The 16156-nt window shown below is 36.0% G+C and overlaps 1 protein-coding gene and 1 pseudogene across 1 annotated transcript; both read left to right on the top strand.

The window, feature by feature from the left end:
• The first annotated feature begins 796 nt into the window (after nucleotides 1-796).
• Nucleotides 797-6230, top strand: LOC111207812 (annotated as a pseudogene).
• Nucleotides 6231-6928: 698 nt separating this feature from the next.
• LOC106427472 (mitochondrial import receptor subunit TOM9-2-like) lies at nucleotides 6929-7561 on the top strand. Its single transcript, XM_013868205.3, has one exon. The coding sequence runs from the start codon at nucleotides 7041-7043 to the stop codon at nucleotides 7332-7334; it is 294 nt and encodes a 97-aa protein (XP_013723659.1). The 5' UTR covers nucleotides 6929-7040; the 3' UTR covers nucleotides 7335-7561.
• Nucleotides 7562-16156: the final 8595 nt, after the last annotated feature.

Genomic DNA, 16156 nt, shown 5'->3' with positions numbered 1-16156 from the left:
ATCATGAACCCTATCATAATCTACCATCTCCTCCTGATGGTAACTATGTTTATTATGCAAATGATGATCAACCGGTTCTTTTTCCTGAAAATTGCTATTACTACTACTAGCTTTATTCTGATCATAATTAAAATCTTCTCCATGTTGAAACCAGATATAGTAATTTGGCGTGAAACCTCTATTTATTAAATGCTTCCAAACATTTTCACGGTTTACCAGTTTCGAATTGTTGCATTTCCGACAAAGACAAAACATCTTACCACTTTCTTGGGCGAGCGGTGTTGAATCTGCTTGATGCATAAATGTCTCCAGCCCCGCAAGGTATTCTTTTGTCACTCTTCCGTTAGCATCTCTATGCATATACATCCACTTCCGCAACTCGTAAATAGTCCCGGAGCCAGCCATTTTTTTTCACGTTTTTTGTTGTTGGTGTGTTTAAAATGATGTTCAAACATCCATATTTATAGGAAATTTCGAATCTGGTAGTTGTAATTTTCCTATGAATTTACGACGAAAATTAATTAGGTGGCAAAAAAAACTTGTAACACCTACAAAGTTGGTGGATTCAAAATTTCCTCGCTAAATAAACGTAAATTATTTCCTCGTAAATAACACGCGAAGTTTACGTCGTATTTACGAGGAAATAGTATTTTTTTGTAAAAGACACGTCAAGTTACATCGACTTTACGACGAAACGCTTTTGTCGTCACTTTACGAGGAAATAACGAAGACATTATTTTTCCACGTAAGTTCCTCGTAAAATCGACGTAAATTTACGAGGATTGTTTTTCCTCGTTAACTTTCCTCGTTAAGCTTGTGTTTTCTTGTAGTGATAGAGTTAGAATACAAACGAATATGGATGGGTTAAACATACATGAAATTGACTTAAAAACAATGGATAAATTGTTTAAATTATTGGGCTGTTTTATTTAGTTGAACAGAAACATATGCTACTTTCTAATTTGTTGGGCTTTTAATTTCCGGAAAACTATTAAAAACAATTGAAAAAGGTAATGGAATTTTCGTAATTAATTGGAAAAGTTAGGAGCATAATCCTAAGAAGTATTATGCTTTAATAGTATAAACTAGATTTTTGACCCGCGCTTAAAAAGCGCGGGTTCTATTTTTGTTGTTTTATCAACAAATAGATCGATAAATCTTTTATTTTGATTATATAAAATGTCACATGATCAATTTTCAATTATGCGGGTCAGTTATTTGTTACTTAGTTATATAAAAATGGTGGATATATGAATAGTTGAATATTTCTATAAATTAAATATAAGTCATATGATTTGATTATATAGAATAAGAAACTTTATAGTTTGTACAGTATGAAGAAATTGTGTTTTTTAAAATGTCTCACACAACCGTTTTATGTTTGTAAATAAGTTAAAGAATAGTTGTATTTTTAGACATATAAAGCTGTCCAATTTTTTTTTAGTTTAATGATAAAGTCTTAAAATCATTTAGTTAGAAAATTTCAATATCTAATATTACTTTTTAAATTATTGGAGATTTTAATTTATTTGTTATTATCAAAAATGTTTATAGGCTATGAAATGGATTATAAATAAACATAACCCATTTGATTAATTAACAGATTTGGCTATCAAAAGTTTATAGGCTACGCTTCTCAGATTACCAAAACAGTTTGATATCGCAAATATTGTGGAGTTAGAAGAATATTCTGATTATAAATTTGGAATAATATCCTGGGTGTACCTTCGTTTTAGATTATAAACGGGTATTAATAATGGGGTATATTCGCTTGCTTAAATCAAAGGTACGTGTAAATCAAGGTAACATCATAATCCTTAAGCATGAATTTAGGTTTTATCTAAGTATATTGTTGTAGTTATATAAGCCCAAAGAAGTTAATTATTTAAGCCCGATTGTAGATTTCATTTAAGTATATAATTCTCTTGTTTTAAAAGTGGCGGTGAAACTAATACGTCCAAATCAAAGTCCATTTAAATTTAATGATAAGCCCAAATTTCGAATGACAATAATGCCATTAATGATAATTTTAATTTGTTCATAAAAGTAAGGTCAAAATTGGAAAACTTAAGTATTTCATTAAGGGTAAAAAATGGGAATGATCCCCTTTTAATGGTATTGATACCATGACACAATTATATTAGTTATGACGAATTAATCTATACAACTAAAGAGGGGCATTTGATTATGGATTGTTATGAGATACTCTAATCAAAGTCCCATCAGCAACTTTGAAGAAAAGAATCTAATGATTCGACAAGGAAAAGCTTAAATAGTATAAACTATTTCGCATTTTAAGCGAAAGCATATGATTAAATGGGAAACCTACTAAACTAATACATTTTAATTAGCCACACTTATTGAAGAACTTTTGCATTCATTTAATTGATTAAAAATAACCTTAGAATGCGCAAATCACATGCAGCTTCCTTATAGTTCGTCCTTTATATAAACTCACCCACACCACTTCCATCTCCAAACACATTCCAAAACATCTCATTTCTCAAACAAACAAACAAAAACCTTGTTTAAGTTCACTACCACTCACACACGCCTTGATAAAAACAAAACTCACCCACGCCTGGACAAAAACACCTAAATCTTATTTGACTATCACTACATATACCTACCTATTCGATCAAACTCACCCCTTAAAATGGATAACATGTTTAGACTCATGGGCAGTGAAGACTTCTCCGACAGAAGACGGTGCATTTGGGTTAACGGTCCGGTTATCATCGGAGCCGGCCCATCGGGGCTAGCCACCGCAGCTTGCCTCCGCGACGAAGGTGTTCCCTTTGTAGTATTGGAGAGGGCAGAGTGCATAGCTTCACTCTGGCAGAAAAGAACTTACGACAGACTCAAACTTCATTTACCCAAGAAAGTTTGTCAGTTACCCAAAATGCCCTTCCCAGAAGACTACCCGGAATATCCAACAAAACGACAGTTCATCGATTACCTTGAGTCCTACGCTACACGGTTCAACATTAATCCGCAATTCAACGAGTGTGTTCAATCTGCTCGGTTCGACAAGACCAGTGGTCTCTGGCGCATTAAGACGTCTTCTTCCTCCGCTACTTCTGGGTCGGAGATGGAATATATCTGCCGGTGGCTTGTGGTGGCGACGGGAGAAAACGCGGAGAGAGTTGTTCCGGAGATTGATGGGCTCACGACGAAGTTTAACGGCGAGGTGATCCACTCTTGCGAGTATAAATCCGGAGAGAAATACAGGGGAAAGAGAGTTCTTGTCGTCGGATGTGGAAACTCTGGCATGGAAGTTTCTCTTGATCTCGCGAATCACAATGCCAATCCCTCCATGGTTGTGCGTAGCTCGGTAAGTTATAATCAACGAACGCTTTATATTTATATGGCAAATAAATATTTGAACTATAAAAATTAATACTTTATCTTTGATTAAGACTCGAGCTATAGACTAATTTGGTTATTGGTTATTTAATTTTGATCAGGTTCATGTTTTACCCCGAGAGATTCTAGGCAAATCGAGTTTTGAAATCTCAATGATGCTTATGAAGTGGCTACCTCTATGGCTAGTAGACAAGCTTTTGTTAATCCTTGCATGGCTGATTTTGGGAAACCTGACAAAGTATGGGCTAAAGAGGCCCAATATGGGCCCGATGGAGCTCAAGGTTGTCACAGGGAAGACTCCAGTGCTTGACATCGGAGCAATGGAGAAAATCAGATCCGGCCAGGTAGATATCGTCCTTGGAATCAAAAGGTTCTCTCGTAATCACGTGGAGCTCGTTGATGGTCAGATATTAGATCTCGACGCTGTTGTTCTCGCTACAGGTTACCGCAGCAACGTTCCTTCTTGGCTTCAGGTGAGAAACGAAACAAAACAATTTTAGTTTGATAGTTGAAGTAGTTTCTTGTATGACAAGTAAACTGAATCTGTTTTTTTTTTGTGCTCTTTAGGAAAGTGATATGTTTTCCAAAAACGGGTTTCCAAAATCGCCTTTTCCAAACGCATGGAAAGGGAAATCGGGACTTTACGCGGCTGGATTCACGAGGAAAGGATTGGCCGGAGCATCAGCAGACGCTGTTAACATCGCTAAAGACATTGGAAACGTGTGGAGAGAAGAGACTAAACGTGTGCAGAAAATAAGAACACGAGTTGGTCACCGCCGATGCATCTCAATTGCTTAGGCATCAAGTTAGGGTTCTTACCTTCCTTTACTATTTTATTCAAAAGGGGTTTGAAAAACAGATGGTTCGTTTATACTTCATTTTTTGTAAAGAAAAAATGTATACAGGTAAAAAGATAGGAATAAAACAGAGTGTAAAAGAGAGCCCTCTCCTAAAGACCCAACAGTGTTGTTTTAAAAAGCTGTACGGGCGTTTTTATTAACTAGGATGATGTGGCGTTTCTCTATTTATTTGATTTTTTGTAATATTTTTTGTGTGTGTTGTTTTGTAATGGTTTTATGAAACGTAATTAATATCATATTCACTTAAAATTTAAAGCACCTTTGTTTGTTATTTCTGTTAGGATTTTTAAAGTTAAAATCCCTCAACTAAAAGCATCTTTATCGGGCGTATGTAGAAGGTTTCCTATGTTTAAAAGAAAATCAAAAATACAAATAAATGGAAAACACGTCTCTTATTTTGGCTTAACAAGAGACGTTTTTAGGGAACACGTGTAGGCAAAATGAGAGGAGAGAGAGGGAGCGTATTCTCGTTTCGTCATTTCTCTCTCTCGAAACGTCTCCATTTTCGTATCGGAGGAGATTGGAGAAGACGATTGGCGAGTCAACACTCCTCGAAAGCGGAAGCTGAGATCCGATTCCGCCGCGGAGGTTGCAGTAACCGAGGTCTCGACGCCGATGAAATGGAAATCTCATCGACGATGTGCTGTTTCAAGCCCAAGGACGCCTATAACGGTAATTTCTAGCGATTAAGACTTGTTTAGTTACGAATGGAATCAATCCGATTGAAGTTCTTATTGGATGTATCATCATCATTAGATCGAATTATTTCTGGAATTTTATAATTTGATTTATTACTGATTATACGATTGCAGGAGGTTGAGAAAGAATCTAATGGAAAGCTATTTGATTGTTTAGATGTTAAATCGAAGTGGAATCCTAGAGGTATACATCAAACTTCAGTGTCGTATTGATTTCAATGCTCTCAGTTTTGTTGATGTACAAGTGTAATGCACAAATGATGATCAAATGAAAGCTGTGAAGGAGGCATTGCACGTTTCCAAGGCACCATCAACTGTTGTTTGCCGTGAGGACGAGCAAAGACGTGTTTTAGAGTTTGTAAAAGCTTGCACAGAACAGAAGAAGGCTGGGAGTTTGTATATATGTGGCTGCCCTGGAACTGGGAAGTCATTGTCGATGGAGAAAGTTAGACAACATGCTCAAGACTGGGCAAAGCAGGTGATCAATCTTGTCTCTTTATCTTATGGACTTGTGAATCTATATATCAACATAAAAGACTGATGTTCGTTTATGAGTTATTTTAGGAAGGCTTGCCTTGCTTGGAAACAGTGTATGTTAATTGCACGTCATTGACCAAAACAATAGATATATTCTCCAAGGTAAGACCTTATGCAATTGATTTACATCCAAGTTCTTGGTTTCATATCGGTATAGTTGTTTATTGGGTTGTTTTGGATTCAGATACTTGGTGAAAACGAGACAGGGAAGAAAGCTGTTGCCTCCTCTTCACCTCTACAACAACTTCAGATTATGTTTTCTCAAAAGCAACAATCACCTAGCTTAAAGATGATGTAGGTTCTTTTTCATTCCTGTGGTTGCTGCGATCTGATCACTTGCTCAGATTGTTGTTTTTGCTGTTCTATAATTTTTTTTTTTTAAGAACCCATAGTTAAGAAACTTGCAATAAAGCACCTAAATGTTCAAATCTCTTTCTAAGTCTCTTAACTCACTTTTACAATTTAAAAACTATTAAAAATTAACTAAGAGACCCTTAAGGGGTTTAGGGATAATGATGCTCTAAGTTTATTTTGGGTAAAAATTATCAAACTAAACTAAATATTTAATGAAAAAACCATTGAACTAACGTTATTTAATGAATTAAACCCTAGCATGTCATAATTACCATTACTACCGGTAATCTTTAATTTAAGGGTTTCTACATTAAGTAAACATAGTTTAGGGATTTTACCATTAAAAATTAAAAAAAAATTCAAAATTTTATAATATTATTTAAAAATTAGTAACTTTGTTTTGACAACATAAGCGAGAACTAAGTAAATGGACCGCACGATTCAGAAAGCCAAACCGAAAGTATTGAATCGACATATAACATAGCTGAAGGAGAACTCCTCGCACCACTTGCAAGCTTGTCCGCCTTAGTATTTTGTGCTCTTGGAATATGTCTGATCCGGAAGTTAGGGAAAAAAGTTTTACTGCGTCTAAATTATTTATATAATTTTTGTTATATTTTCTCGGTTTTTACATTTTTAATTTATACATATATAATGTCGATGTTAAAAACACATCAAACTCATATATTTACAAAAAAAAAATTAAAAATGCTAATTTTGAAAATTTAAGTTACTAATTTTTAGATAATATTATAAAATTTTGATTTTTTTTATTTTTAATGGTAAAACTCCTCAACTGTGTTTACTTAATGTAGAAACTCCTAAACTAAAGATTTGCTGGTAGTATTGGTAATTATGACCCGTTAAGATTTATTTCATTAAATAAAATTAGTTTGGGGGCTTTTACGTTAAATACTTAGTTTGAAGGTTTTTATCCAAAACAAAGTTGAGGGGTTTCAACATTAAAAATCCTATTTTTAGTATTTCCTATATTTTCATTGTGATATTACATTTTATTTAAATAAAATAGTTGTTTAAAAAAAAAAATGGAGAGCCAACCACCCCCCAGTACTTTATTTCAAAGCGATTTAACGTAACCGTTGAAAGTCTTGAAATACATAAAATGGGCCCGATTAATAGAATGGGTCTTAGTGACCCAATATAAGAGGAACAAAAAACGCTTCCGATTCGAAAGAAAACTAAACCCTCAAATCGCTAATCATCGATGGCGGCCAAGAGATTCGGTGGAGCCGGTAAATCTGGCGGCGGAGATTCGAACATCTTGGCGAAGATCTCCAATTCCGAGATCGTCTCTCAAGGAAGACGCGTCGCCGGAGATGCGGTCGGAGTGTCGAAGAAATTGCTGCGGAGCACGGGAAAAGCGGCGTGGATCGCTGGTACGACTTTTCTGATCCTGGTCGTGCCGTTGATCATCGAGATGGATCGCGAAGCGCAGCTCAACGAAATAGATCTTCAGCAGGCTAGCCTCCTCGGAGCCCCGGCGCAAAGGGGATTCTAGAAAACCCTGTGAACGATGTTGAGCCGCGGCTTCAGTTAGGGTTTTTTTTCTCTGTTTTATTTATCAGTTTTCTGTTATGGTTTTGTCGGATTCAATTCGATCGTCGATTCTCATAAAGTTCAAAGCTTTGTCTTGATTATCATCTTCAGAAGCTAAACATATGATGTTGAAGCTTTTATGTTATCAGGCATGTTTTATATATCATTGAGTTTGTGAAATTTTTATTATGTTTGGTTTTCATTTCCTATCAACTTCTTTCTTGGTTCGGAGATCTCTGCAAGGTGATCTTTGTCATGTCTCATCTTGCTGTGTTGACATGGTTCGGTTGTAGGATCTAACTCAACAGAACAAAAATGAGATCTTTAAAACATTCATATTAATACTGTTAACATCTCATAGAGGCAGAATTGATTGACCTAAAGTGATAAATGCTAAATTGGAGCTATTAGATGGATGCAGAAAGAGATGGTGAAGGGCATTTCAATAAGGTTTCTAGGTAGCATATTAAGCAACGTTTGAAACATCTTGTGCGTAACCTGTTTCCGTAACGAGCCAAGTTCAGAGTTTGGGGTTAATGACGATGGAATTTTGAAGCATGCCAAATTGTAATCACTATTAATCTTTTATTCGGAGAGGTTTTCAGTTGAGATGTTAGTGATATGGAAATTGTTACCTTCTTTATTGAAAATATGGCGTGGAAACAATTATTCAACAATGTCAATATGTACAAGTCTCTTTCAGTTAAAAACAAGAGACATCATTCAAATGTGTGTGCGAATGAAAACGGCTTTGAACGTGATTTTCAGCTAACAAACCACGTCTCTCTTACAACAAACCCATATGTACTGCTCATGCTACATGTAATTAGAGAGTTGGAAAACCCGTAATTGATTCACAAAGGAAAAACCATTTCTGGTTTGCTCAGTAGTGTAATAAAACTTCAGGCTGATTCTCCAAAACTTGCAATTAAGTTTGTTTCGTCAGATTTTTCTAGCAACATCGACTGGAGTATATGTAATTCTGATGATTCTTCTGTAATCTCTTTTTCATTTCGCATCAGACGTGATTTGCAGTCACCGTCGCCACAGCCTCTAATGGTTTTTCATTGACCATGTAACTGTGTTCTTCTGCTGGTACTCATGCTTACCACTCGCATCACTGAAGCTTATGTGGTTAACCTATTAAATATGATCCTTTGTTTCCTTTTTCTGTAAACAGAGCTAGATACAGCTTTTAATCTCAATATAGTATAGTATTTATCAAACCTTTCACTTAACCCACTTTAGCTGAATCCAGAGCCATCAGTATTATCTTGATGTTAACAAAGCAAAACGTCCAGTTTTGTTTCAAAATCCAAAGGAGATCTCCTCTGCTAAGAATGTCTCCCCATAGCTCCAGCCTTTTCTGTTGAATCTCAAGACAGCAACACCAAAGAAGTCTGACACAAAGTTTCGGTATGATCAAATATTTTTAAGCCTCCAGAATCCTTCTTCTTCTCCATACTTTTAAGTCTTTCACAGGTTGCTTAGCCGCAAAGAACTCCGATTATCTAAAACCAGTTGCATATTTCCAATAATTGAAATTCACATCAGAACACAAGCTGAAACCCGCTGGTTTTGTCTTTTCTGATTTGTAGCAGAAGTGTGAAGCCAATGTTTCTTTATCTTCTGGATTATTATTGGAACGCATATCTTCTCTGAGTCATGACCATGGAACCATCAATAGTCTTAATAACTACTAAATTTTAACTCGCTCGTAGAAAGCGCGGATTATTTTTGAAATTAAATAATTTCATTTTATATAATTTTTATATAAGATAAGGTATAGGTTTGAGTACATTTATCCGGGTGCACTGAACCGTACCAAACTGAAAAAAAAACCTAAATTAAGTTGAATTTCATAATAACTGAGCATATCATAAATCTTTGGAACCGAAAAATAGAAATCGAACTAAGAACCAAATGAGTACTTAAAATTTTAAAATACAAATTATATACCTACAAAAATATTTATTATATTTAATTTCTAAATAAATATCCTAAAAATACTATTTATAAACCAAATTATGCAAAAGAAAAAAATTAACTCGAATATTTTTTATTCAAATAATTAATAGTTTATTATTTATCCTATTTTTTTCATAAAACCTAAACTATCCTATTTAAAGCGCAAGATATTTATATTTGTGAAAATTAAATAAAACGTATCATATGCATTGTTAGAATTTGTGAAGTAAATAAACATGTTCTATTTAAACCATTTTTTTTAAACACAAAGACCATCATTCCTTAGCCACCGTAAACAATGACTTTCCATTGACGTTCAGTCCATCATAGATTGCTGCAAATTCAGAAATTTCTTCAACAATTACCAACCTCTTAACGACGGATCTTAAAATCTATGTACTCATCAGCTATGTTGCACCGGGACGGATACGGGGACATAAACGTGGACAGAAGCGGGGACGGAGAACGGCAAAATTTAAAAATTCTGGGTACGGGGATGGCATATATATACTAGTCAAAAATATAAAATATTTATAAAATTATAAAATTATATAGTGAATCTAACATAATTATACATAATTTACTATAATATGTCTATTTTGCCAATTAAAAAAAAAAAAAAAAAACTATAGGAAAGAAGCTTTAGTCTATTTCTAAGGAGAAAGAAGGCAAGGCTTTGGTGGGCACGAGGCTTCCAAGCCAAAGCTTGTTCCTTCGGCTCCTGCTATAAGTGTTTTGGCTCAAGTTTATTTTACTTCAATCAAACAGCATAACAGTGACAGTTAAAACACAATTACACAAGCATTAAGTCATGTGAAAACTAGTCTTATTCAGCAACTAAGTTCTCTAACCGTCCCCAAGCCATACCAGTGATGTCTCCGTGAAGAACCCGTCCCCGAAACGTTTCCGGTACCGGTACGGCACCTAAACAGACGTCCCCGTGCTTCATAGCTCATCAGTTCCATGAGCATGTCATTAGGAAGCTCAAGCCCCTTGAAAAGCAAAACAATTGCACAAACCCTCTTTGTGAATGTAGCAGGAACCACGGCTAGGATTGCTTTATGTGGCAGAACACATTGATGATCCCAAGCACCTCATTCTCCTATTTTAGTTCTTAACAAGAGTCATACCATTTGGTTACCACTTACCATATATGTATCCCCATCCATCTCGTAGTACTGTTAACACCATTGAATACCTTTTTCTTTGGATTTCAAGTGAATATAAACGATTCAGAACCTGTCATAACGTTGAGGATTTTTGGTTTAAGCCAGCTTCAAGATTTACACTTCTCCTGCAATTCTCTTCTAGAATCTCAAAGCGCTAAACTTTAGATATAATGACAAACAATTTCAAAGAGCTCACACTACCACAGTGCGCCTCGGAACTGAGACTTCAATAAGCATAGAGACCCATTCTTTTGAGGCCTGTGACAGTAGGCTAGCAGGAGACGAGGTAGAGGAATCAAAGGTGGTATTCCTTGTACATAAAAAAATACCCATGGCATGTTGAAGTTGGAGGACAAAAGAATGTCAGATCTCTCCCATAAGAAGTCGTGGTGTTACCTCTACCACTAGATCCAGCAACGGACTCTGGTCTAGGCGACAGAACCCTAGCATTTTTGGGGATTCGAACCCTAGCAGTACATATGCACTACAAGAAAACAGCGGTATTCTGACGGACATTCCGACGTAAAATGAAATCCTCGGAATATCCCGAAGAATTTCCGAGGATATTCCGAGGAAACACAAAATTTGGTTTCTTCGGAATTTCCTCGGAATATACCGACGGAATTCCGAGGAAATATTAATCCGTCGGAATATTCTTATGGAATACCGAGGAAAAACGTATTCCTCGGAAAAAACCGATGAATTCCGAGGATATATTATAGCCGTTAGAGAGCCGTTGGGGGATTTTAAAAATTCCGAGGAAATTCCGACGAACTAGCCGTTTCCGTCAGAATTCCGTCGGAATTTCCTTGGTTTGTCGGCAGGATTTCAACTATAAATACAAGCACCCCTCTTCCTCTTCATTCACTCCATATCTTCATCCTCCCTCTTACTCTCTTTACACACGAATTTGATTCATAAAAAATATGTCTTCAAATTATTTTCGTTCTTGGATCGATCGACCTCATTTGGATCCGAACACGAGATTGCTTACGGAAGAATACCAACGAGGTATAACCGAATTCATGGGGTTAGTTCACCGAAAACCGGAAGCAAAAACAGGTATGTTAAGATGTTCTTGCTCTAATTGTAAAAATAGAAAGGTTATTAAAGAGTGAGATGTTTGGACTCATCTATATTTGAGTGGGTTTACACGAAGTTACAAAATTTGGTATCATCATGGGGAAGCTGATTATGAACATGGTAGTACTAGCGAACCTCAGCCAGCGGTTAGATTAGAAGAACCAATTAGAACGGATGTAGATTATGGTGTAGGTACTGAGGAGATGGTAAATGATCATTTTAGAGGGGAAGATTTACCCAATGCACAAGCTAGGAGATTTTATGATATGTTGGATGCTGGAAAGCAACCATTGTACGAAGGTTGCAGAGATGGTCATTCAGCTTTATTATCTGCTACAAGATTGATGGGCATTAAAACAGATTATAATTTGGATGAAGACTGTGTGGATGCGATTGCTGATTTTGTAAAAGGTATTGTACCCGAGGATAATGTAGCTCCTGGTTCATACTACGAGGTTAAGAAACTCGTAGCGGTCTTGGTTTATCGCATCAGGTAATAGATGTATGCAGTGACAACTGCATAATTTATTGGAGGGCGGATGAACAGCGGGTTACATGCAAATTTTGTGGAAAGCCTCGTTATAAAGATACGAGTGGAAGAATTCCAATGCCATATAAAATGATGTGGTATTTGCCTTTGACGGAAAGGTTGCAGAGGTTGTATCTATCTGAACGCACAACGCAACCAATGAGATGGCATGCGGAGCACTCAACAGATGGTGAGATCAGACATCCTTCAGATACAAAAGCGTGGAAGCATTTCCAATCAAAGTATCCTGAGTTTGTGTATGAGAGAACAAATGTCTACCTTGGATTATGTACTGATGGTTTCAGCCCGTTTGGCAAGAGTGGAAGACAGTATTCTCTATGGCCAGTAATTCTTACACCATACAACCTACCCCCAAACTTGTGCTTGCAACGAGAGTTTTTGTTTCTCTCGATTCTCGTTCCCGGACCAGAGCATCCTAAGAGATCACTTGATGAGTTTCTTCAGCCATTAATATATGAGTTGCAACAACTATGGGCTCAAGGTGCTGAAACATACGATGTTTCGTGTAAATAAAACTTTCAAATGCGGGCAGTACTAATGTGGACAATAAGTGATTTTCCAGCATATGGTATGTTATCTGGATGGACAACGCATGGAAGGCTATCATGTCCATATTGTCAAGATAACACTGATGCTTTCCAACTAAAACACGAAAGGAAAACGTGTTGGTTTGACTGTCACAGGAGATTCATACCACCTGATCATCCATATCGTAGGGGTAGAAATTTGTTTACGAAGAACAAGAGGGTGTTTGACAGTCCACCTCTGGAAATTTGTGGGAAAGATTTGAAGACACAACTAAGAGATTTTGGTGCAGAAAGGACGCCAGACGTCGGTGGACATGAGCATTTTCCGGTAGATGCTGTTGGAGACCTACATAACTAGCACAAAAAAAAGTATTTTCTGGGATCTGCCATACTGGGAGGATCATCTGCTAAGGCATAATTTAGATGTCATGCATATTGAGAAGAACTTTTTTGACAATCTCATGAACACGATCCTTAATGTTCAAGGTAAAACAAAGGATAATCTGAAGTCAAGACTGGATTTAGTCGATATATGTGCTCGTTCAAAACTTCATGTTGATGAGAATGGTAGGGCTCCTTTTCCCATATACCGACTTGATGCAGAGGGAAAATATGCGTTCTTTGATTGGATTTCAAACGATGTGGAATTTCCAGACGGTTACGCATCTAATTTGCGTAACTGTATCGACAGAAAGGAAAGAAAGTTTACTGGCTTGAAAAGCCACGACTGCCATGTAATGATGCAGCGCCTCCTTGCGTCTGCCTTCAAGGAACTATTGCCACGAAATGTTAATGAAGCAATTGCAGGGATAAGTGGTTTCTTCCGCGATTTATGCACGAGATCAGTGACTCTTGAATGTATTGAAAATTTGAAGACTAACATAGCCGTGATTCAGTGCAACCTTGAGAATATATTTCCTCCCTCATTTTTTGATGTTATGGAGCATCTTGTTATTCACCTGGCAAGAGAATTGGAACTTGGTGGTCCTGTGCAGTATAGATGGATGTATCTGTATGAGCGGTATATGTTCCATTTGAAGAAGATGGTGAAAAATTTAAGTAGGGTGGAAGGTTCTATAGTCGCACATATGATCAATGAAGAAACTTCAAAATTTGTCGAGTACTACTTTCCAGCAGAAGTTCAGACCAAAAACAGAAGACCTGCTCGGCATGATGATAGAGGCGAACGGGCAACCACTACAAGAAAACAGCAAGGATACTGAGGGAAAAAATCGTCGGAATTTCGTCGGAATAACGTTATTCCGACAACATACCGACGAAACAAGTCCTCGGAAATAATTCCTCGGAATTTCTTCTTTCCTCGGAAATCCCTCGGAATTTTCCGACGGAATTCAGAGGAAACAAATTTCCGAGGAAATTCCGAGGATCACTAGTTTGTCAGAAATCTCCTCGGAATATACCGAGGGGGAACTTCGTCGGGATATTTCCTCGGAAGTTCATCGATCGATGCGTTTTTGGACATATATCCATCGATCGATCCGTTTATAAAAAAACTTTCGGAATATACCGAGGGACATCTTCCTCGGAATATTCCGAGGAACATGTCCCTCGGTATATTCCGAGGAACATGTCCCTCGTTATATTCCGAGGAAAGGTGTCCCTCGGTATATTCCGAGGAAGATGTCCCTCGGAATATTCCGAACATTTTTTATAAACAGATCGACCGATGGATATATGTCCAAAAACGCATCGATCGATCGAGTAAAAAATATAATTAATTTCCTCGGAATGTAAAAAATATTAATTTTTTTAAAAAAATAAAACTTTTGAAATTTAAATTCAAAAATATAAAATTAAAATTAAAATTGAAATCATATTAATTAATATTCAAAGTTTCGCAAATAAAAATAAAACATTCCGAGTTTTTGGAAAAAAAAAAACTACGGGTCTGGCACGTCCGGGAACACCTCGTTCGGTTACATCCTCTGCATCATCTCCATCATTTGCTGGTTCAGCCTCCTCTGTGCCTCATAGCCCGCCTGTTGAGCCGCCATCTGGGTCTCCAACAAAGATATGCGATCATCCTTGTCCTTCAAGGATGCTGTCGAGGCCGGGTCTGATCATCATGAGACCTGTAAATTAAAAAAATATATTTAATAAATACATAAATATATAAATTAATTTTTTTTTTTTAAATCCCAAATAATTAAATCACAAAAAAAGATTTATAGATATTAAAAATATTTAATAAATATATAAAAATAGTTCTAATAAACAAAAAATAGTTTTAATAAATAAAAAATAGTTTAATAATTACAAAAAATAGTTTTAATAATATATATATATATATATTAAAAATATTTTTAAATCCCAAATAATAGTTTTTAATCACAAAAAAAGTTTTATAGATATTAAAAATGTTTTGTAAATCCAAAAAATCGAATTTATATACAAAAAAGATTTTGTAAAATCCAAAAAATCGAATTTACATAGAAAAATCGTTTTGTAAAATACAAAAATCGATTTTATATACAAAAATCGATTTTATAAATACAAAAAAAATAAAAAAAATTATAAAAAATTCTAAATCAATTCAACAAAACAAATTATTCAACCAAATCACAATTCTAAACCTATTATACAACCAAATCACAATCCTAACCAATCACCCTAACAAAAATCTATCAAAACTAAACAAAAACCTAACAAATAGAACCTAAGAGAGTAGGATAGGGTCCTTACATGATTTGTGTATGAGAAGGGGGAGATCGCCGGAGATATCGTCGGATTTCAGGGGGAAATCGCCGGAGAGAAGAGAGGAGTCGCGCAGAGGAAGAAGAGAGAAATGGGGAAGAAGAAGGGGCTCGTGGTTATAAAACCTAGGGTCCGACGGACATTATCCGTCGGAATTCCGTCAGAATTCTAATTTCAATTTTCGCAAAATATTTGCCCGGTAAAATGAAAATATTCCGAGGAAATTCCGACGGATAGTAAAATATCCGTCGGAATTTCCTCGGAATATTCCGAGGAAATACCGAGGAACTAGTGTTTGGGGTTTCAAAACATCATTTTTTTTGCCGTATTTCATTTCTTATACAATTGTAATGCATAACATTGAGGATTCTTTGTATAGATGAGCATAAACCATGAAATAACAAATTTCAAAACTAATTGAAAGTATTCCCTTTACCGTTCATTAAAAGGTATAAGTGTTTCTCTTATGTTGTGGGATTTCGTTCATACAATCGGAAAAGTGTTAATTATACGGTAAGGAACAAATTTTTGACTTCATAATGAACGTAAGACACTTAATAAGGGTTATATAGGTGTTATTCAAACCGCAAAACGTTGTTTTCGGTTTAAAAACCCTATTTCCTCGGAATTTCCTCGGATTATTCCGAGGGAATTCCGAGGAAACCCTTTTCTTCCTCGGAATTCCGTCGGAATATTCCGAGGAAATTCCGAGGAACTAGTGTTTGGGGTTTCAATACGTCAATTTTTATTTTAAACGGATCGATCGATGGAT

This window comes from Brassica napus, chromosome C7 (assembly GCF_020379485.1).
Source record: "Brassica napus cultivar Da-Ae chromosome C7, Da-Ae, whole genome shotgun sequence".
Taxonomy (NCBI): domain Eukaryota; kingdom Viridiplantae; phylum Streptophyta; class Magnoliopsida; order Brassicales; family Brassicaceae; genus Brassica; species Brassica napus.
This window is presented reverse-complemented; position numbering and strand designations above follow the sequence as displayed.